This window comes from Miscanthus floridulus, unplaced genomic scaffold, assembly GCF_019320115.1.
Source record: "Miscanthus floridulus cultivar M001 unplaced genomic scaffold, ASM1932011v1 fs_914_1, whole genome shotgun sequence".
NCBI lineage: Eukaryota > Viridiplantae > Streptophyta > Magnoliopsida > Poales > Poaceae > Miscanthus > Miscanthus floridulus.
In genome coordinates, this window is record NW_027097445.1 from 47,242 (window position 1) to 70,603 (window position 23,362).

Consider the following 23,362-nt stretch of genomic DNA (forward strand, 5'->3'; position numbering starts at 1 on the left):
TAGCAAATAGCTATTGTCATACATCTGATAGGCAAAAGCCACACACACGGCTACATCACTTCCAAATTGTGCTCAGAATACAACCAATGACTACACCTACACACACGGCTGTAATAATGACAGTCTTTCTTTAGAATCTCTACTTGCACCTTCAACTTCGAGACATCATTCACAGCATTGTCAAGTTTTGCCTTTATTTTATCAAAATCTTCCTTGAACTCTAGAATAGGGTCGACAGACCCATGTCCCCCATCTGCACAACTGGGAAGGATCGCCTTCTTCCACCAAATTGGATGCTACTCTGGATTGCGTAGGACATCTTCATACTGCTTCTCGGACATGATGATGCCACATATAGTTGGGTCATCCTGCAACCGATGAAACCATACCTTCATGACCATCATCCAAAAGCACAAAATTGAACAAAAAATTTTGACTTACTTTGATGTTGTTCGGACACTTGACGAAGGCCTGGCCAAAAGTGGCCTGCTGCTTGCTTCGAATCCGTACTAATTTCACCTTGTAGTGTGGGCAGTCCATGAGTGGGGCGAAAGCTGAGCTCTGGATGCCCCCCGAGCTGGAGCCAGCAGCACCTCCTCCCATATACTGACTGCCACTCATCTGGGCAACAACAGGCACCATATGCACATGACAAAGACAGGCGGGCGTCAACGGCGATAAGAAGCAGATGCGCCAAAGGTCGGGCCACGACGACAATGGGGTGTACCAGGGAAAAAAGGAGAAGAAGGGCACCTCCAATCGCCGTTGCCTTCAATCACCGGCGTCGCCTTCAATCTACGCGGCCACCACCTCTCGCCGCGCGGCCGCCTCCAATCGCCGCGCGCCGGCCTCAAGGAGCCACGTGCGCCCGCCGTCTGTTGCCCGCGCACGCGCCCGCCGTCTGTTGCCCGCGCACGCGCCCGCCTCGACCAGCCACCTCCAGTCACCCGAGCGCTGTCCTCCAATCGATGGGTAGGGTTCTTCGATTGAGGTAACGAGGAAGAACATGTGAGAGAGAAACCGGTGAGGGAGATAGAGAGAAGACCGTGGGTTCAATACCCGTTCGGTTGAGTTAAAGATTGATGGGACCCAGGGGCATTTTGGTCCAATACAGAAATACAAGTGCTGCAAGTGGGTCCAAGAAGGCTTCATACGTAGAAAAGGGCAAAGCTCAAAGAGGGCAAGAATATGAAGGGCAAATCTCCAATTCCTCGAATTGTAAGGGCAAATCTCCAACTTCTGAAAATTGTAAGGGCAAGAATCCAATTCACCCTAGATTAAACTGTGCCGCCGATTTTTTGTACCGTGCTTGCGGAACCATGATTCTGCAGCCATGGACCATGGTCCGAAACAGGCCGATGCACTATCCGCTTTATCGACCTTGAACTATATTGAGGAAGAGGTAAGTAACATATTCGAATATATCTCCCACATATGGAATTAAAGGTCTGTTCACACGAAAGGAAAATACAGTTGTACACTCTCTCATCTCAAACTATAAGACGTTATAGCTTTTCTAGATACACTAATTTTGCTATGTATTTAGATATAAATATATATCTTTTTTTTAGAATTACACAGTACAACACAGACGTTCAGAATGCACGCAATGCCAAGTCATCTTATAATTTAGAACGAAGGAATTACGTTATTTTTGTTTTTACACAATAACGTGCACACACTCCCACGTAATCACACCCACCTTTATAAACTCACACATGCACAACTTAGCCATATGAATGCATGGACGTTCACATACAGTCATACACCAGTTGCACATTAATTTGTTTCAAAAGGCAAATGAATTATTTTTTCAGGAAAACGAAATATTATTTCTAGAGGCAAACTAGCTAGACCCAATCAAGGATTAAATAAGACAACAGCATTCAATCAAGTGTACCTGAAATCGACGGATATGATACCAAATGCATCACGTTGATGTTTAATGAAAATGACAGAGACTTAGTATTAGTTTTTGCAAAACAGCTGATTCATGAAAGGTTGAAAGCCTTTGATTTGGTAGCAGTATCAATCACTCCTGCAAGATAAAAACATCATATCCTGCTGGCTGCTATAGTTTTTGCATGTCACATGTCAGTGTCATCACCAGCGGACCCAGAAAATATTTTAGGGGAGGCTGAACAACACTGTTGTTCGATCTTAAATCTCAACCCCCTATGTTATAGAATTTTGTCTAAAAATTCATAAAAGCTCCACAGGGGGTTTCACTGCTGCGAAATGGGTAAGGAGGGCTTAGAGCCACCCCTGGGCCACCGCTGTGTCCGCCCCGGAGTGTCATCTTATGTTCAGAGCGTTATTGCTCGGCCATTGCTTTATAAAAGGACTGCGCCGGCTTCATTCCCTTGTATATATAGATTAAAAAAATAAAGCCGGCTGCTTGGAGAGATTTTCATTGGGAGCTGGGAGGTGACAGGGGGCATGATAGCATATTCGGAGCCCATTTGGCATAGACACACAGCTTTAGTGCGTCCTTAACCAATGGTTAATGATTTCACTAGCTCATATTAGAATATTGCTGATGTGAAGATGAGAGAACGGAAAAAAAAAAACAGCCTGCTAGCGCGCCTACAAGTGGTGATCTCACACACGTACCAAGAGTGGCCATGGGGCTGACCCTCTCTATGCACATCCTTCCATACTCTGAAATAATCTGTCATCCAACCTTTTTGTTTTTCTGTCTTCCACATGTGCTGACGACGATAATCCTGTTTCAGACGCCCTTAACCATCTATAGGATAATTACTTTCTGAATTTAGTATGATATCTGTGTTCTCACTTGACATGTAAATCAATACAGAAATCAATACTCTCCGATATCCATGTTAGATCTATAGTTTACAAATTATATTTAGGGCTTGTTTGGATGCATTTTAATCCATCTTAATCCACATGGGTTAGGAGGGATTGGAGTACATCCAAGCAAGCTTTAAAATCATCCAAGCAAGCTTTAAAATGGTTTAAATATTTATATGTAGTCCAATCTAAATACTTTCATTGTATTCGTAGCTCTAGATCTAATAAATTTTAGAGTTGCAAAAATATCTAACTCCAAAAAACTCATGGATATTAGAGCTACAGCTATCAAACGAGTGGTTTTTGCTTTGTGATAGCTTTGATTGGTTGCAACCGATTGAACAGTGGTTTCGACTGGTTTGGAGTAGGCCTTATAATTTTGTTGTAAACTAATTCAGACCATTGGGTTCTAAACAGTTTGAACCTCCTACGTACCTGGAACGAGCAACAATACGCGTTGCCTTTTCATAAACAGAAAAAAAAACCCCACAGATGCTCCTCAGTTCTATCTTTCGGAAGAAACAGGATTTGATGCCTTCCGAGTTGTGATGTTCTAGAGTTTAGTCCGTGTGATATCGGACGAAGTTCGGATGCTAATTAGGAGTACTAAACATAAGTTAATTATAAAACTAATTACAGAAGCCGTGGCTAATTAGCGTGATGAATTTATTAAGCCTAAGTAATTCATTTTTAGCACATGTTTACTGCAGCAGCATATTGTTAAATCATTGACTAATTAGGCTTAATAGATTCGCCTCGCAAATTAGTCTTAAACTGTGCAATTAGTTTTGTAGTTAGTCTATATTTAATACTACAAATTAGTACGACAGAGACTAAACTTTAGCAATAGGAATCAAATGAACGAAATGACATAAGCTGACTGCTCACTTCGGAGTTCTGGTGTTTTTGTTCCTATCTACATTTGACTGTACTAGTTCAATATTTTAAACATTGTAGTATTTGCACATAAATTGCTGATTTAGGTTTTGGAAAAGGCTGAATCTAGTCATTTCAAAATGCTGATCTAGTTTTTGAAGAATATTTAATCTAATCTTTCAAAGTGTTGATCTAGGTTAAGAAAAACATGATGAATGTGGTCATTTCAATTTTTTTATCTAGTTTTTGAAAAATATTGAATATAATAATTTAGGTTTTCAAAATGTGAAATAAAGTGTTTCTTTCATAATGTTGACCTATGTTGAAACTGTTGAATCTAGTCCTTTAAAATGTTGACAGTTTTTTTTAAATGTTTTCTCTAGTTTTTCAGTTGAATAAATAGCACGTAAGTCAGACATCAATATCAGAATAATGATTTTTCTATTAAATCTTAAAATGTGAAACAAAAAGAAAAAAAAATTTACCTTTGCGGGTCAGATGGGCCGTGGGCGTGAGCTTCCGCAGTACGAAGTGATGACTGATGAGGTGTCCACCTTGTTGGGGCCTCTGCAAACAGGTTTTGCAAGTGGTGGTAGGACGTCACGGCCTCATGGGCTAGGCCTGTGCGATGTACAAACACATTTCTTCGGAAGTCGGGCTGCGTTTAGTTACCTAAAATTTCCTAAAAAGTATTATAATAGTTATCACATCAAATTTTAGAACGTTAAATATAGATAAAAAAAACTAATTATATAGTTTGATTGAAACCTAATTAGTCCATAATTAAACACTAATTATCAAATAAAAACAAAGAATACTAATTTCGCGAACTACAACACAGCCCTCATTTCCCCTCCGCTTCGCCACAGGCCCACAGCTCACAAGCCGCCGCCACGCCTCCGCCTCGGCCACCGTCGCTGATACGTGCCGGCCTTCGCCTCCGCTCTCTCCCGTCTGTCTCATCCCAGGTCCTCCTCCGCTCCTGCTCCCTCTGATTGTCATCCACGAATACGCCACCGGGGCTGCTCCCAATCGGCTAATCAAGTGGGTATTCGTCCGACTTATATTAGCAAATTCCTTTGATTTGTTCATGTATAGACGATACAATGGATTGCTGGTGCGATTTTTGGTGCACTCGTTTCATGAATTGCAGATCTGTCTATATATACACAAAGATTGTACTGAATTACTGGTGCTCTTGATTTGCTCATGAACACTCAGCAGCCACATGATCGCTTTACTCGCCTACTCGGATGCATTAATACCGTAGACTGCAGATCAATTGATGCATAAAAATGAATTTGATGGTGTGATTTCCTCATTCCTGAACCAATTGAACTGGCACAAGTAATTTTTTAGCTGATACACAGGAGTAGTTCTTGTTATGTTTACGGTGGCATGCTTGCCCATGCCCTGGGCATCCTAATTGTGCTTAAGAAGTAAAGTTCCACAGCATATACAACTTTGAATTTGTTGTCATGTGTCTGTGCATCAAATGCGTTATTTGATATCATCCTGTTCAGTAAACTCATCAATTTTGAGTAGAGGTCACCATAACCTGTCGGTTCTTTTGTTGCATGACAAACTGGTTTTGATAACAGTGTTTGGCATCTAGGGGCTGCTGCTTTCTTTTGTAGCTTGATTTATGCATTCATTACTTAACATATAACTAGAAGAGAGTAGCACTAAATAATCTGGTTGGTTATCAAACTGATATAGTGAGTACCACGTGTGCTGTTAGTAGGCAGCGGCAGGTGCTCAATCTGGAATTAGGCTGAGACCCATAAGTCGCCTCGGGAGCCACTCATCCCTAGACCTAGACCTCCTATGCTATTTGGTGCGCCCTTCTATCCAATGTCAAGAGTATTTTTTTATCTGTCTATACATCAATCAGGTGATTGGTTTCCTCCCCGCACTAGATTTTACTGTTTAGCTTTACTGTTTTCTTTTTTTGGTTGGTGCTTGTATCCATTACTTGTGATGAACCGTGTGCCACGGAGTTTAGCTGAAGTAGTGTGATTGATATAGTTAAGTGGAGCTTCAATTATAAATGGATGACTTGTCTTGTTTTTGAATCAAAATGTGACAGAGTGCTTTGCCTGTTCTAACAAAACGGGTGATGAAGTATCTTGATTAAAAGTAGACGGACTCTGCTAGATGCCTAGATTAGTTCTGAAAATTTCTAGATGGAATTTGATTGTAACATGTGCTAGGCTATTTAAACAGAAAATTATGTTGTGTGCTCAGAAGAAGAAGAAGCAGAAGAAGGATGCTGCTGCTCCTCCAGCAAAGGTTGTGAGAAGCCTGATGGACATGTTCTGTGGAGGACATTGAGACTGATGGTGCATTTCCAAATATTTTGTGACCTTTGTTTTGTAATATAATGTTAGTGAATTGTCAACTACATGCCTTTGATGGCAGCAAACTGTGAACTGTGTGCGATCTGTGATGGAAGTGAACAAGTTGAAATGCTTATGTGAATCCTGCTGAATTTTATTTGATGACAAGAGCATTGCTCAATTAGATGATAGAATGACAAGAGCAAAGCTCAATTATATGACAGCATACACCACCAGATTGCTTGTTATGGTCGGCAAGACCTATGCTAGGAGAAGTGCCAAGACCTATCAGACCTAAGCATTGGCAAGACCTAAGAATTGGCTACAGCCTCAGGAGCCTAAGCTCTAACATTGCTCAAATAGATAACAGAATGGCAGCAAGGCTGCAAATTCCAAACTCAATTATTAGCAAATAGCTATTGTCATACATCTGATAGGCAAAAGCCACACACACGGCTACATCACTTCCAAATTGTGCTCAGAATACAACCAATGACTACACCTACACACACGGCTGTAATAATGACAGTCTTTCTTTAGAATCTCTACTTGCACCTTCAACTTCGAGACATCATTCACAGCATTGTCAAGTTTTGCCTTTATTTTATCAAAATCTTCCTTGAACTCTAGAATAGGGTCGACAGACCCATGTCCCCCATCTGCACAACTGGGAAGGATCGCCTTCTTCCACCAAATTGGATGCTACTCTGGATTGCGTAGGACATCTTCATACTGCTTCTCGGACATGATGATGCCACATATAGTTGGGTCATCCTGCAACCGATGAAACCATACCTTCATGACCATCATCCAAAAGCACAAAATTGAACAAAAAATTTTGACTTACTTTGATGTTGTTCGGACACTTGACGAAGGCCTGGCCAAAAGTGGCCTGCTGCTTGCTTCGAATCCGTACTAATTTCACCTTGTAGTGTGGGCAGTCCATGAGTGGGGCGAAAGCTGAGCTCTGGATGCCCCCCGAGCTGGAGCCAGCAGCACCTCCTCCCATATACTGACTGCCACTCATCTGGGCAACAACAGGCACCATATGCACATGACAAAGACAGGCGGGCGTCAACGGCGATAAGAAGCAGATGCGCCAAAGGTCGGGCCACGACGACAATGGGGTGTACCAGGGAAAAAAGGAGAAGAAGGGCACCTCCAATCGCCGTTGCCTTCAATCACCGGCGTCGCCTTCAATCTACGCGGCCACCACCTCTCGCCGCGCGGCCGCCTCCAATCGCCGCGCGCCGGCCTCAAGGAGCCACGTGCGCCCGCCGTCTGTTGCCCGCGCACGCGCCCGCCGTCTGTTGCCCGCGCACGCGCCCGCCTCGACCAGCCACCTCCAGTCACCCGAGCGCTGTCCTCCAATCGATGGGTAGGGTTCTTCGATTGAGGTAACGAGGAAGAACATGTGAGAGAGAAACCGGTGAGGGAGATAGAGAGAAGACCGTGGGTTCAATACCCGTTCGGTTGAGTTAAAGATTGATGGGACCCAGGGGCATTTTGGTCCAATACAGAAATACAAGTGCTGCAAGTGGGTCCAAGAAGGCTTCATACGTAGAAAAGGGCAAAGCTCAAAGAGGGCAAGAATATGAAGGGCAAATCTCCAATTCCTCGAATTGTAAGGGCAAATCTCCAACTTCTGAAAATTGTAAGGGCAAGAATCCAATTCACCCTAGATTAAACTGTGCCGCCGATTTTTTGTACCGTGCTTGCGGAACCATGATTCTGCAGCCATGGACCATGGTCCGAAACAGGCCGATGCACTATCCGCTTTATCGACCTTGAACTATATTGAGGAAGAGGTAAGTAACATATTCGAATATATCTCCCACATATGGAATTAAAGGTCTGTTCACACGAAAGGAAAATACAGTTGTACACTCTCTCATCTCAAACTATAAGACGTTATAGCTTTTCTAGATACACTAATTTTGCTATGTATTTAGATATAAATATATATCTTTTTTTTAGAATTACACAGTACAACACAGACGTTCAGAATGCACGCAATGCCAAGTCATCTTATAATTTAGAACGAAGGAATTACGTTATTTTTGTTTTTACACAATAACGTGCACACACTCCCACGTAATCACACCCACCTTTATAAACTCACACATGCACAACTTAGCCATATGAATGCATGGACGTTCACATACAGTCATACACCAGTTGCACATTAATTTGTTTCAAAAGGCAAATGAATTATTTTTTCAGGAAAACGAAATATTATTTCTAGAGGCAAACTAGCTAGACCCAATCAAGGATTAAATAAGACAACAGCATTCAATCAAGTGTACCTGAAATCGACGGATATGATACCAAATGCATCACGTTGATGTTTAATGAAAATGACAGAGACTTAGTATTAGTTTTTGCAAAACAGCTGATTCATGAAAGGTTGAAAGCCTTTGATTTGGTAGCAGTATCAATCACTCCTGCAAGATAAAAACATCATATCCTGCTGGCTGCTATAGTTTTTGCATGTCACATGTCAGTGTCATCACCAGCGGACCCAGAAAATATTTTAGGGGAGGCTGAACAACACTGTTGTTCGATCTTAAATCTCAACCCCCTATGTTATAGAATTTTGTCTAAAAATTCATAAAAGCTCCACAGGGGGTTTCACTGCTGCGAAATGGGTAAGGAGGGCTTAGAGCCACCCCTGGGCCACCGCTGTGTCCGCCCCGGAGTGTCATCTTATGTTCAGAGCGTTATTGCTCGGCCATTGCTTTATAAAAGGACTGCGCCGGCTTCATTCCCTTGTATATATAGATTAAAAAAATAAAGCCGGCTGCTTGGAGAGATTTTCATTGGGAGCTGGGAGGTGACAGGGGGCATGATAGCATATTCGGAGCCCATTTGGCATAGACACACAGCTTTAGTGCGTCCTTAACCAATGGTTAATGATTTCACTAGCTCATATTAGAATATTGCTGATGTGAAGATGAGAGAACGGAAAAAAAAAAACAGCCTGCTAGCGCGCCTACAAGTGGTGATCTCACACACGTACCAAGAGTGGCCATGGGGCTGACCCTCTCTATGCACATCCTTCCATACTCTGAAATAATCTGTCATCCAACCTTTTTGTTTTTCTGTCTTCCACATGTGCTGACGACGATAATCCTGTTTCAGACGCCCTTAACCATCTATAGGATAATTACTTTCTGAATTTAGTATGATATCTGTGTTCTCACTTGACATGTAAATCAATACAGAAATCAATACTCTCCGATATCCATGTTAGATCTATAGTTTACAAATTATATTTAGGGCTTGTTTGGATGCATTTTAATCCATCTTAATCCACATGGGTTAGGAGGGATTGGAGTACATCCAAGCAAGCTTTAAAATCATCCAAGCAAGCTTTAAAATGGTTTAAATATTTATATGTAGTCCAATCTAAATACTTTCATTGTATTCGTAGCTCTAGATCTAATAAATTTTAGAGTTGCAAAAATATCTAACTCCAAAAAACTCATGGATATTAGAGCTACAGCTATCAAACGAGTGGTTTTTGCTTTGTGATAGCTTTGATTGGTTGCAACCGATTGAACAGTGGTTTCGACTGGTTTGGAGTAGGCCTTATAATTTTGTTGTAAACTAATTCAGACCATTGGGTTCTAAACAGTTTGAACCTCCTACGTACCTGGAACGAGCAACAATACGCGTTGCCTTTTCATAAACAGAAAAAAAAACCCCACAGATGCTCCTCAGTTCTATCTTTCGGAAGAAACAGGATTTGATGCCTTCCGAGTTGTGATGTTCTAGAGTTTAGTCCGTGTGATATCGGACGAAGTTCGGATGCTAATTAGGAGTACTAAACATAAGTTAATTATAAAACTAATTACAGAAGCCGTGGCTAATTAGCGTGATGAATTTATTAAGCCTAAGTAATTCATTTTTAGCACATGTTTACTGCAGCAGCATATTGTTAAATCATTGACTAATTAGGCTTAATAGATTCGCCTCGCAAATTAGTCTTAAACTGTGCAATTAGTTTTGTAGTTAGTCTATATTTAATACTACAAATTAGTACGACAGAGACTAAACTTTAGCAATAGGAATCAAATGAACGAAATGACATAAGCTGACTGCTCACTTCGGAGTTCTGGTGTTTTTGTTCCTATCTACATTTGACTGTACTAGTTCAATATTTTAAACATTGTAGTATTTGCACATAAATTGCTGATTTAGGTTTTGGAAAAGGCTGAATCTAGTCATTTCAAAATGCTGATCTAGTTTTTGAAGAATATTTAATCTAATCTTTCAAAGTGTTGATCTAGGTTAAGAAAAACATGATGAATGTGGTCATTTCAATTTTTTTATCTAGTTTTTGAAAAATATTGAATATAATAATTTAGGTTTTCAAAATGTGAAATAAAGTGTTTCTTTCATAATGTTGACCTATGTTGAAACTGTTGAATCTAGTCCTTTAAAATGTTGACAGTTTTTTTTAAATGTTTTCTCTAGTTTTTCAGTTGAATAAATAGCACGTAAGTCAGACATCAATATCAGAATAATGATTTTTCTATTAAATCTTAAAATGTGAAACAAAAAGAAAAAAAAATTTACCTTTGCGGGTCAGATGGGCCGTGGGCGTGAGCTTCCGCAGTACGAAGTGATGACTGATGAGGTGTCCACCTTGTTGGGGCCTCTGCAAACAGGTTTTGCAAGTGGTGGTAGGACGTCACGGCCTCATGGGCTAGGCCTGTGCGATGTACAAACACATTTCTTCGGAAGTCGGGCTGCGTTTAGTTACCTAAAATTTCCTAAAAAGTATTATAATAGTTATCACATCAAATTTTAGAACGTTAAATATAGATAAAAAAAACTAATTATATAGTTTGATTGAAACCTAATTAGTCCATAATTAAACACTAATTATCAAATAAAAACAAAGAATACTAATTTCGCGAACTACAACACAGCCCTCATTTCCCCTCCGCTTCGCCACAGGCCCACAGCTCACAAGCCGCCGCCACGCCTCCGCCTCGGCCACCGTCGCTGATACGTGCCGGCCTTCGCCTCCGCTCTCTCCCGTCTGTCTCATCCCAGGTCCTCCTCCGCTCCTGCTCCCTCTGATTGTCATCCACGAATACGCCACCGGGGCTGCTCCCAATCGGCTAATCAAGTGGGTATTCGTCCGACTTATATTAGCAAATTCCTTTGATTTGTTCATGTATAGACGATACAATGGATTGCTGGTGCGATTTTTGGTGCACTCGTTTCATGAATTGCAGATCTGTCTATATATACACAAAGATTGTACTGAATTACTGGTGCTCTTGATTTGCTCATGAACACTCAGCAGCCACATGATCGCTTTACTCGCCTACTCGGATGCATTAATACCGTAGACTGCAGATCAATTGATGCATAAAAATGAATTTGATGGTGTGATTTCCTCATTCCTGAACCAATTGAACTGGCACAAGTAATTTTTTAGCTGATACACAGGAGTAGTTCTTGTTATGTTTACGGTGGCATGCTTGCCCATGCCCTGGGCATCCTAATTGTGCTTAAGAAGTAAAGTTCCACAGCATATACAACTTTGAATTTGTTGTCATGTGTCTGTGCATCAAATGCGTTATTTGATATCATCCTGTTCAGTAAACTCATCAATTTTGAGTAGAGGTCACCATAACCTGTCGGTTCTTTTGTTGCATGACAAACTGGTTTTGATAACAGTGTTTGGCATCTAGGGGCTGCTGCTTTCTTTTGTAGCTTGATTTATGCATTCATTACTTAACATATAACTAGAAGAGAGTAGCACTAAATAATCTGGTTGGTTATCAAACTGATATAGTGAGTACCACGTGTGCTGTTAGTAGGCAGCGGCAGGTGCTCAATCTGGAATTAGGCTGAGACCCATAAGTCGCCTCGGGAGCCACTCATCCCTAGACCTAGACCTCCTATGCTATTTGGTGCGCCCTTCTATCCAATGTCAAGAGTATTTTTTTATCTGTCTATACATCAATCAGGTGATTGGTTTCCTCCCCGCACTAGATTTTACTGTTTAGCTTTACTGTTTTCTTTTTTTGGTTGGTGCTTGTATCCATTACTTGTGATGAACCGTGTGCCACGGAGTTTAGCTGAAGTAGTGTGATTGATATAGTTAAGTGGAGCTTCAATTATAAATGGATGACTTGTCTTGTTTTTGAATCAAAATGTGACAGAGTGCTTTGCCTGTTCTAACAAAACGGGTGATGAAGTATCTTGATTAAAAGTAGACGGACTCTGCTAGATGCCTAGATTAGTTCTGAAAATTTCTAGATGGAATTTGATTGTAACATGTGCTAGGCTATTTAAACAGAAAATTATGTTGTGTGCTCAGATGAGTAGGGTCTTGTGGTATGTTCCACTTGGCGTTGCTGTTTATGTACAAAGTAAGCATGTCGTAAAACTTCTCTATGTTTCCTTGTTGCAGAACCATAGCAACGCTTTGGTGTGCTTAAGATGTCCATCCTCCGATCCTTTCTCCCAGTAGTAGCAAGATCTAATGGTTGGAGATGCTTTTCTACTGGGGTTCCTTCTGATATGATAGCAGAGCTTAATAAGGTTAGGCATTTAAATATTTATTTTGGATATTGTCATTTTGTGCAATTATTTCTCTTGCTGTCGCTTATAACTAAGTATGAGACATGTCATGTACATTGGCACATTCTACTTGAAACTTAATGAAACTGACAGTGACAGGTTCGTTACTCAAGGTTCCAGATATGTAGCTGTATGACAATTTCATTTAAAGTTAAAACATTACCTGACAGTTCGCAACGGCTTCTGATGATGCCCAAAGTATATTATTTTGATGCCTCAATTAAAACAACATATGTGTGACTCTTGATGTTGACAACCAAAAGTTACACACTATTATATTTCTGAGTAGAAACACATGTAGAACTACCACAATGCCAAATAGAGAGATCAGATGGGTGTTCACAATCTAAAGTCATGCCCCCCTTTTACTTTGGAAGTTGTGCTCATGAGTTTGAAACTATGAATTGCCACTTAAATTTACACCCTTGCAGGTGCATTATAAGGCATTATGCAGAAAAGGCTAAATATATGTTTGTAGCTTTGTCCTATGCAATGTTGCATGAATGTGTGTTTAAATAATTGTTATTGCGCGTTGAAAGGAATATTTGTTCCTAATTATCTCAAATATTGTGATCGTAGGAAATGGAGTCAGTATTTGGTGAATCTCCATCATCCAGTCCTTTGGGCTCAAGTCCGTCCCAGCAACCAGCCCGACATAGTAATGGAGCAGAGGATTCACCACTAGTGCTTACCCATACTGATAGCAGCGGACAGGCGAAGATGGTTGATGTCTCTCCCAAAGAAGACAGTAAGAGAGTCGCTATAGCTAGCTGCAGGGTTTTGCTAGGCCAGAAGGTGTTCAATTTGGTGGCATCTAACGAGATTGCGAAAGGAGATGTTCTTACTGTTGCAAAGATTGCTGGAATAACTGGTGCAAAGCAAACCAGCAATCTTATACCCTTGTGCCACAACATTAATCTTTCACATGTTCATGTTGATCTCACTCTAAATGAAGAGGATTCTAGTGTCGTGATAGAAGGGGAAGCCACAACCAGCGGAAAGACTGGGGTTGAGATGGAAGCATTGACTGCTGTAGCCATTGCTGGCCTCACAGTTTATGACATGTGCAAAGCTGCTTCAAAGGATATTTGTATAACAGATGTCTGTCTCCAACACAAGTCTGGGGGGAAGAGCGGAAGCTGGTCCAGGAATTAAAAGGTTCAATTGTTGCTCTGAGGATATGAACTGCAAGCAAGATTTCGGCATCAAAAGGATTTGTAGTCCTTACACCAAAAGGTTTTGATTCTGCTTTGAATGTAGGCTCCTTGAATCTTTTTGAGACATCATTTGAGTCTCTGTACTCCTGTGTTGTAGATACGCTGTTCAGTGACTTTATAATAGATGGCCATATCAATTTATTTTCAGATTTATAGTTGGTTACCTTGGTGCATTGTCCATTCTATATTTATCTGTTCTTGTATTTTCCATCATTTCTTGGCATTTGAAATCAAATCATACTGAAATCTAAACGGAATTTGCTATAATGTCTGGTACATATGGCATTCGATATTGTTTTCTTTTTTAACATTAAAAAACAGTTTTATTGATCTGAACGAAACAAAAATGCCAGATGTAGCGAAGGTATCCTTTTACGGCTTTGAGTATCATATTCATATACATACTCTTTCCAATATTTCTGGGTTACTCATTTTTCTTGAGTAACATAACTTTTGCGTCATGTTGGTGTTGAAGTAGGTCTGTCGGTCACTTGGGTAATTTGACCTCAGGGCATGGTGTTTCGAACTGCATATCATAATTATCATGTCATGTCATTTATGGTATTTCGGGAAAAATTATGTCCATCAATGTCATAGTGAAATAATTTGCAAGGACATCATTGAACCAAAGTATAATTGTTAAATGGAATTCCTTGTTAAAACGATATCTGATCTGTACTGAATTTTTCAGAAAAGGACATATTTATCATCAAATTTATGTACTTATGAGATGAACTAATTGCCTATCACTTTGTATTCAGAACAGCACATATGCTGACAGCAGATAGATGGAAGTAATGAATAATCATATTAAAATATGTATTCCATTGTATTGAAAAGGCTGTTGCAGAAAGAACGCTTTTTTATTTCTAAAGTTTACATCGACTCTAATGGCCACGACAAAGTATACACCTGATATCTTCACAACTATAGCTTAAATCTTATCATATTGTCCATAGCACATTGATCGTATAGTGGATATGATTAGCTCTGCTTTTTATCTTGTATCCAGATCAGTTTAGTTTGCGCATCCAATTTCATTATCTTTGGGGCGGGCATCTATGTATGGGTTCAATATTTGTGACATCTTTGGCCAAAACATGGGAAATGAAAATCATAATGATCAAGCAGACTGTGGGTGAGGCATGCAGACATTCAGAACTTTGCAGACTAGTTGATGTCGACATGGTGGGTATTTGGGGTCACTGAAAAATCATAACCCTAACACTGCCCAACTACTGAGTTAATGCATAACCAACTGAGTATATCAGTTTAACACATTAGCGTTACCATGTTGATGCTGTTACTTTCTGATGATGCAGGGAAATATATATACTTTATCTTGATGTGCCCATACGTATCATTTTAACACATTGGCTGGACGTGGGGGAGCCTGGTGGTGAGATAATGACTCCAAGCCGAGGTACAGCAGCATTAGCCCACATCAAAATCATATTAGGTGGTACTTCATATTTGGTCCACCTTTATTATTCTGTTATGACATGATTCGTCTAGCATTTGTTCAGCATGTTATGGGGAAAAAAATATCTGTTTTTTTTTTTTTCACGATAAGAACAGGAATGCCTTAGTTTAAGGCCAAAAGGCCAAGCATGCAGGAGGTGAGACAATGACTGTATGAATACAACACCAGAATACAAATATACTACACAAACGACCTCTGTCAGGTTTCCAGTCTCCTTTTTGAAAAATTAGGTTTCCTGTCTCCTAGTTCTTAAAAAGTTAGTTTCTGTGCTTTTATACTGATCTAAACCAAACCTTTGGTTTCAGTTACTTATGCTGATCTGAGCTAAGCTTTTATTAATAGCTGCTTTCTTTGCGCAACAGCATGAGGAAACAGTTGGAGTCTACATTTTACGTATAGATGGACCAAGCACCCCATGGCATGACGGTAGTGATGACCGCTGCAAATCTGAAGTAGTTGGGATTCTCGCATCTGACTGCCTGTGTTTTCATTCTCTTTGTAGAAAAATGAACACCTGCACTGAAGTTCGCGAGTACATTGATCATTTGATCTGCATTATTGTGCTAAGATATTGGATGACATGCAGTTTTTTGTACTTCTGCTGTAATGCAGCCACCGCGTCGACGATTTGAAACCAACGCCGCAGAAACATGTCTGGTACTTCAATTCTTTATGGTCTTTGACCACTGGACAGTGGTTGGCTGTCAGAGCTGCTCTCTCTCTCTGGTGATGCCATCTGAAGAGGTCAACTTTCTCTGAGGCCTCATCCTAGCCACTCAGAAATTGTTGTGCTGGCCAGCGGACAGGACAGAAGAGAGTAAGCAGCTAATAAGCATATATAAGAAATGTTCCATCATCAGATTGCGGTCAATGCTCCCTGGTGTCTGCATCTCCACAGATCCTGCAGATCGTGGTTTGACCCGCATTTGATTATGAACAGTGAGTGCATCTGTTTTTTCCTATACCCAGTGCTGTGGTGTCATTTGGGTGGTGTAACCACATGTCCAAATTGATGCACATTGTGAATGATGTTTTGCACAAATACGGAGACTTCGAGCAAAGAGCATCTGGCCTCAGGTAAAAAAGATGCTCCATCTGGAAAGAAAGCGTGGAGAAATCCAAATGGAGCTGCGATGCTTGCTTTCTCGTCTCTGATTCCTGCTATTAGTTGCTAACAGCCTAACATTAGCATCCTGATCGTTTCGGTAAAAATGATTCCCCTGGTTTCTTCACCTTGAATCATCGAGTGCCTACTGGCTCGATATCATGTTCCTGAGGAAAAAAAGCTAAGGTTCAAGAAATGGCGGGAGTGTAGGTTAACACGTCGATCAGGATATGATGATGATTACGGACTCGATAAGCTGGCCGTCATTTTCGGCTGGGAGGTTCGGTCCGTTTGTAAAGGCCAAACTAATGAATGCGTTGCCGTGCGTGCGTGCTCGCGACAGGATGGGCGAGAGACGTGAGGATTCGAGAAGGCGTTCGACTCAAGAATTGCAGGCTCGGATAGGCAAAGGGTGTTAGTACATTCGTGTGTTCCTGACCGAATTGTGGTATACATACACGTGACAGTAGAAGATGTCGGATTTTGACGCGGCAGTAAATTTTGATAGCCATGGGGCCTGTTTATTCTTCCCCAGTCAAACATGAGAAAAACGTTGCTGTGGTGTTGCCAAGGAAGGGCAGTGCTTCAGCTGGGCTTAGTGAACTGCCGTATCAAATCGTACACGTCCATTTACTTTTACCGTGCCTTTCCGCATCTGCACTTAGGGCGTGATTGATTGCTTTGGTGATGGGGAGTCGGTCCAGGGTGGTGAGATGTATACTCAAATCGTGCACTAAGTCGTGTTTGGTTGTTTTTGTTGTTGGTTCAGTATGAGATTAGATCTTGTTTAGTTGCATGCATGGATGAGAGTTTTGAGTGTATGACATATGGGTCCCTGCGCCATGCCTGAATAAGTCATCTTGTATGAAGAGGGAAGTGAAAATTGAGAAGACGAAGTCGTGCGGGATGGAGGAGGGCAGATTGTAACAGAACCGATCAAATTATAAGAACGTAAGTACAAAAACAATCACCAAAGTGATCAAATTTCTGTACTTAAGCTCCCATAATCCCGGTAGTCCGGAAATCACGAAGGATTTCAAACAACTCTCGGCATACAAACCAAGATCATAGTGATTCAACACAACACATCATTCGTTACAATATTTCACAAGTGGCATTCGGATTACATCCATCAGAGTTCAAATAAAATATTACAAACCAAGTTCAAATTTGCGGAAGCAACATAGTTTAGTACATAACTTCATAGTTTCGAATACATTGCCAGATCTTAGTCATGTCCCACAAAAGCATCATAAGGTACGAGAACTATGAGAGACCGCACCCAACGGTCTAGTCTTCATCCCCAGCCGGGAGAAGGCAATACTTGCAGCAACCAAAGTAGAACCGGTCATCTACAACAGGTGGAAAATAAACCCTGAATACGAGAAGGTACTCAGCTAGACTTACCCGTCAAAACCAGAAATAAAGGACACCACGGGTAATGCAAGGCTTATGAGGTGGGCTAGCTTGACACAGTTGCATAAAAGAGCTTATGAATATAGTGAACAATTAAAACTTAGCATCAAGCTTATCATCATTTACCTGTCCACTATATTAGCACCTGTACTAGAGCACTCACTTATTAGGAGCAAACAATATTAACCATAGCAGGTATAATAAGGCTGTCATCATCATATCATTATTTCTGAACCATTAGGTTATTTAGTGTATCTACTTTGGAGATAAGCCCGTTAAGTTCTCACTAACCGGGAGAGACGACGACTCGAATCAAATTACAACTCAGCTGAGGGGATATTCCTAACTCTCACTCTGGCATACTTTGCAAAGGTAGCCGTGGGTCACCTTTGGGACAATTCAGGAACCAAATTCGCGGGTTCGATCAGCGCCGGCACTCTCAGGGATTACCCTTCTGCTAGGACGATCAGGACTTTTAAATCACCTGCTCTTGGACTCACGCCTACGGCTCCCGTCCGAGGCGTACTTTATACTTATTGACTCCTGGCCTGAGGTGAGCTACTCGGCTTCGTGGTCGGTCTTCGGCCACGGCCAACTAAGAGAGAGACATGCGTTCAACATGAATAGGAAAGGCTCCAAGATTCAGTCCTTAAGCGACACAGACGGAGTCACTACAAACCGGTAAGCCTCCGCTCGGTCTTCATTTCAAATTAAGACAGGTTATTTTCCACGATAGCAAATATAGCCAACCGTGCCATATGTATATTCCTATATCTCGCAGGTGACAGGAAATCACCTGACTTCTACCGTGTTTAAGCAGGCTAAGCACTACATGAACCTGAGCTACATAGGATTCAGGGTATCAATATCTGAACAAGGATTGGATAACCAATGCAGCAAGTGTTTGCATCCAACACCTAAACTTAATGCAACAATATATATGTAACAATAATACTTTAACTGCATTTCGAAAATTAGGAGGCTTAATATGCTCCGGGGCTTGCCTTTCACAAAGTTGCACGGACGGTGATCTGGGCACTCAACAGCGACCTCGTCTGGCACTTCTCCCGAGGGCTACACCTCCTGAACCTCCGGTGTTGGCTGCTGCTGCTCCCCGCTCGGTTCATCGAATTCCAGCAGTGTCACCCCTTCCGGTACACCTATTGCATGCCGATGCACAAGATAAATATCATGAATACATAAGGAATGACATGATGCTCATGATGAATAGATACCAGTAAGTATTTAACGAAAACATCACTGGACACTCGTTTACCGATTAAGAACAGCTCTATTCAAATCACTTTAAAACATGTATCTAACTTAACTTGAAGAACAAGATCAACTTACCTAACTTGCATAACCTAAGATAAAGATGCTCATCTTCAGTTAAAGGCCTAACACCTAGGAACATTACCACAAGCTTAGGAATAGTAAAGGCATACTTAAATCAACAGTTAAGGTTTCATATGCAAACAAGCAGTTCCTTAATTCAATCACAACAAGAGTTCTACAAATCCAAATGACTTGCAAGAGGACATTCTGGAAAGCTTATGAAATTCTCTACAAATTATTTGTAAACATCAAAGCATGATTCTTACGTTAACCAAATCGAATTCAAGTAAACCTAGAATCTGTCTAGAAATGGCAGGTTTACTAAATTAAATATTTAGTGATGATGCAAAAGCATAATTGGACCAAACCAAGTTTACCAACTTGTTGTGCATACTAGAGGAACATCATAAAGTATAGTGCCAACTTCTAAATAAATTATTTAATGTACTTTTCTAATTTATTCAGTTAATTAGGTGATTAAAGCAACATATAGTAAAACTATACAGAAAAATCTACAAAAATTACAGTAGCTACCTCATGCTTCACATGGACTACCATAAAAATTTCAAAGCAATTGGTCAAGCAGAACTTGCTGTATCAAAAATAACAGATGGCAGGCTATTTCTAGCATAATTAGGAAACCCTATTGAAAGGTGTCAAGCAACAGATTTCACATTTTTCCTAGTATCATTCTAGCATAAGAATAACACTCACCAAATTTTACCTTTACTGGATCTATAGAAAAATGATGAAAATTCACACAAGATCCATCCATGCAAACAAGAGAATTACCTAACTCTTTCCTATAGTGTCCAAAATGTATGAAAATTTAACTACAAGCTATTCATGATATGAGCAGTACACCATAAAAATTTCATACCATTTGGAGCTACACAGAAAAAGATATAATTACCCCTATTTCCCACATGATTAAAAGAGATAATTAGCAACTCCATTTTTCATAACAGAACATGGCATAAATTATATTTTTAATATAAACTAGACATTAACAGGAACTCAACAAAATTGGAACCACATCATTTGGATCTACCAACTAAGAGATACACAATTTTGAATATGTACTCAAATCTGTGAAAAAGAATAAAACAAAACAAAATGGAAAACCTATCAGCTACTGGGCCGGCACGGAAAGACTTGGTGGCCCGCGAAGCACGCGCCAGCGTAGCCCAGAACACGGTGTGGCCCAGGTCGGCTCCCGCCTGAGCACGGTGGATGACGAGCGACTCCCGCAAGATAGAGAGACAGACAGGGGAGGAAAGAAGGACGACGGCGTAGCTCGTCGCCGGTGGCAGCTCCGGCGAGGCCATCGGTACCAACGTGTTCACCTCACCCATGCGCACCTAGGGGTATCATCAATCGCGGCTATTACAGTGGCTAAGGGAAATGGCGATGGCCATGGCGGCGCACGGCCACGGGTTGACCGGCTTCGACGAGGCGACGGCATCACGGCCCTAGTGGCCTACCCTACGAGCATCAGCATCACTCACTGGACCCAGAGCAAGGGAAAGAGGGGACGATAAGAGGCTTGAGCGGCACATCCACGTGCGAGCTCGGCCGGCGGCGGTCATGGCGACCCAGTGGAGCCGCCGTCACGGTGAGTTCTACCTGAGGCGAAAACGAGATGACGGTGAGGTCGAGGACGTGGAGGAGCTCACGATGGTGTTGTGGTTCAGAGGAATCGGACAATGGCGCTCGGTTTCGGTGGATTTGGCTCGACGGTGGCCACGGCTTCCCGGTCACCGTGCTCACGTGGAAGGGGATGGCATAGGGTGAAATGGCGAGATGCAGAGCGAGTGAGCGAGGCGCTGGCTTTCATCAGGGAGCACAGACGCGCGATGTGGAGACGCTAGCAGAGCATGCACGGCACGTGGTGGTCAACCCCTGAACCGATCGGCCATGGCATGCTCTGATGGTTTTTTGAAACGGCTGAATCGAAGTCCGATGGCACGACTGACAGCGTGACTTTGACGATCTATATCTCCCAAACTATGGCGATCTGGTTCATGGTATAGTTGACAAAATTGAAGATCTAAGTGAGGACTACAACTTTGTCAATTGGAGCTTGAGTTGGTTCGACCTGGTTAGGGAGATACAAGGCTCCAAACAATGATACAAGAAACTAAAAATCAACTCTTGGACTTAGAAAAATTCTAAGTGTAGAATTCAACCCCAAATCTGACTTGTGGGCCATGTTTGAGACTGTTCCACACATTTTCATGAGTTGGTCATAAAATAACTTTTGTTCCTTGATAAATTGGCTACAACTTTGGTAAAGGGTGCACAGCCATGCAAGATCTCTAGGTTGGACTTTTGAATTAGTCAAACAGTGGCACTCTATAGGTCACCCTAAGTCAAACCTCCACCTAGAGGGCATTTTAGTCACTTTGGTCCATATGAACAATGTCCCATCAATTACCCTAAGTGTAGTTAAGGTGTATTAGACCATAATTAACCACTCTACACAAGTGCTACACCAACTTCTAAGTATCACATGTGATGAAGCAACAAAACACTCAATTTTACTCTAATGTTGCAATTCCATGTTTCACATGTTTCATGACTTTGTTGTAATTTTAAACTTGTCATATTACTACCATGTTGCCATGTTGCAAGGTATGAGAAACTCATGTTGCACTACTACCATTCACAAGCAATCAAGTATGAAACAAACATAATTGAGAATGTTGCATATACATGTTTCAGTACAATGGCATGATGAGGTAGATGATGCACATGTTTATGAAATGAAATGCAATTTTGTAGGAGCCAAACACCTAGGGTGTTACAGCCCTCCCCCCTTAGAAAAAATCTCGTCCTGAGATTTGGAAAGCGTACCAATCAGTATAGAAAGCCGGATAATTTTCCTTTAAATAATCTTCTCGCTCCCATGTTGCATCCCGATCACTATGATTACTCCAAACTACCTTGTATAACTTAACTACTCGCCTACAAGTCACTCTTTCTTGAGTATCCAAAACCTGCACAGGCTTCTCCTCATAAGAAAGATCAGATTTCAAGTTGATTCTCCTTGTTGCTACTCTTTCCTCGGGAATACAGAGACACTTCTTTAGCTGAGACACATGGAATACCGGGAATATAGCTCCCATTTCACGTGGTAGATCGAGTTTATAGGCTACTCTTCCACTTTTCTCGATAATTTGGTAAGGTCCAACATATCGAGGCTCAAGCTTCCTTTTAATTCCAAAACGTTTTACTCCTTTCATAGGGGATACCTTCAGATAAACATGGTCACCTACTTCAAACTCAATAGGTTTTCTTCTCTTATCAGCGTAGCTCTTTTATCTAGCCTGAGCGGCAGTCATATTCTTCTGTATAGTTCAGACTTGCTCTTTGACTTCTTTTACGAAATCAATACCATAGAATCTTCTTTCTCTGGGTTCCACCTAGTTTAAAGGAGTCCTATACTTGCAGCCATAAAGCGCTTCAAAAGGAGCCATTTTGATACTCTCTTGATAACTGTTGTTATAAGAGAATTCAGCGAGAGGCAACCATTCCTCCCAAGAGCCTTTGCAAGAGATAAGACAAGCTCTAAGCATGTCTTCAAGAATTTGATTAACACGCTCAGTCTGTCCCGATGTTTGTGGATGATAGGCAGAACTGCGGATTAGATGAGTGCCAAGATTCTGATGTAAGCACTCCCAAAAGCGAGCCATGAATTGCGGTCCTCTATCTGAAACAATGGATTTGGGTACACCATGAAGATGCACCACTTGTTGAAAATAAATCTCAGCATAATTGTGAGGGTGATAGGTAGACTTGACCGGAATAAAGTGAGCAGATTTGGTTAGACGATCTACGATAACCCAGATGGAATCACAACCCTTTTTGGTAGTGGGTAACCCAACAATGAAATCCATAACAATTTCTTCCCACTTCCAGCCAGGAATAGAGAGTGGCTGCAATAACCCGGGCCTCATGTGAATAGCCTTGACTCTGCAATAGTTATCACACCTTGCCACGAAGGCTGCAATTTCTTTATTCATCTTGGTCCAACAATAATACAGCTTGAGATCTTGATACATTTTACTGCTACCAGGATGGATGGACAATTTAGAAGAATGGGCTTCAGCCATAATTTGATTTCTAAGTTCTTTGTCTTTGGGTACTACAAGCCTATCATTAAACTAGA

The 23,362-nt window shown here is 41.3% G+C and overlaps 1 protein-coding gene across 6 annotated transcripts; it reads left to right on the forward strand.

Annotated features, from left to right (window-relative positions):
• Positions 1 to 10,977: 10,977 nt before the first annotated feature.
• Positions 10,978 to 16,279, forward strand: LOC136533549 (cyclic pyranopterin monophosphate synthase, mitochondrial-like). Of its 6 annotated transcripts, XR_010778506.1 has the most exons (6): positions 10,978 to 11,169; positions 12,466 to 12,596; positions 13,215 to 13,871; positions 14,865 to 15,040; positions 15,175 to 15,275; positions 15,698 to 16,279. XR_010778506.1 is itself a non-coding variant. In XM_066526110.1 (3 exons), exons 2-3 carry the CDS (start codon positions 12,495 to 12,497, stop codon positions 13,788 to 13,790), a joined length of 678 nt encoding a protein of 225 aa, XP_066382207.1. In that variant the 5' UTR covers positions 10,978 to 11,169; positions 12,466 to 12,494; the 3' UTR covers positions 13,791 to 13,999. The 6 variants fall into 6 exon arrangements, 4 of the variants coding, with proteins under 4 accessions (XP_066382207.1, XP_066382208.1, XP_066382209.1 ...); XR_010778505.1 differs by lacking the exon at positions 14,865 to 15,040 and having other exon boundaries at positions 15,698 to 16,274; XM_066526110.1 differs by lacking the exons at positions 14,865 to 15,040; positions 15,175 to 15,275; positions 15,698 to 16,279 and having other exon boundaries at positions 13,215 to 13,999.
• The last annotated feature ends 7,083 nt before the right edge of the window (positions 16,280 to 23,362 follow it).

Excerpts from the sequence above, each read along its gene's own strand:
- LOC136533549 (XM_066526110.1), top strand. The coding sequence starts at position 12,495 with ATGTCCATCCTCCGATCCTTTCTCCCAGTAGTAGCAAGATCTAATGGT. Across the intron at positions 12,597-13,214 it reads TGATAGCAGAGCTTAATAAG|GAAATGGAGTCAGTATTTGG; the intron begins GTTAGGCATTTA and ends TTGTGATCGTAG.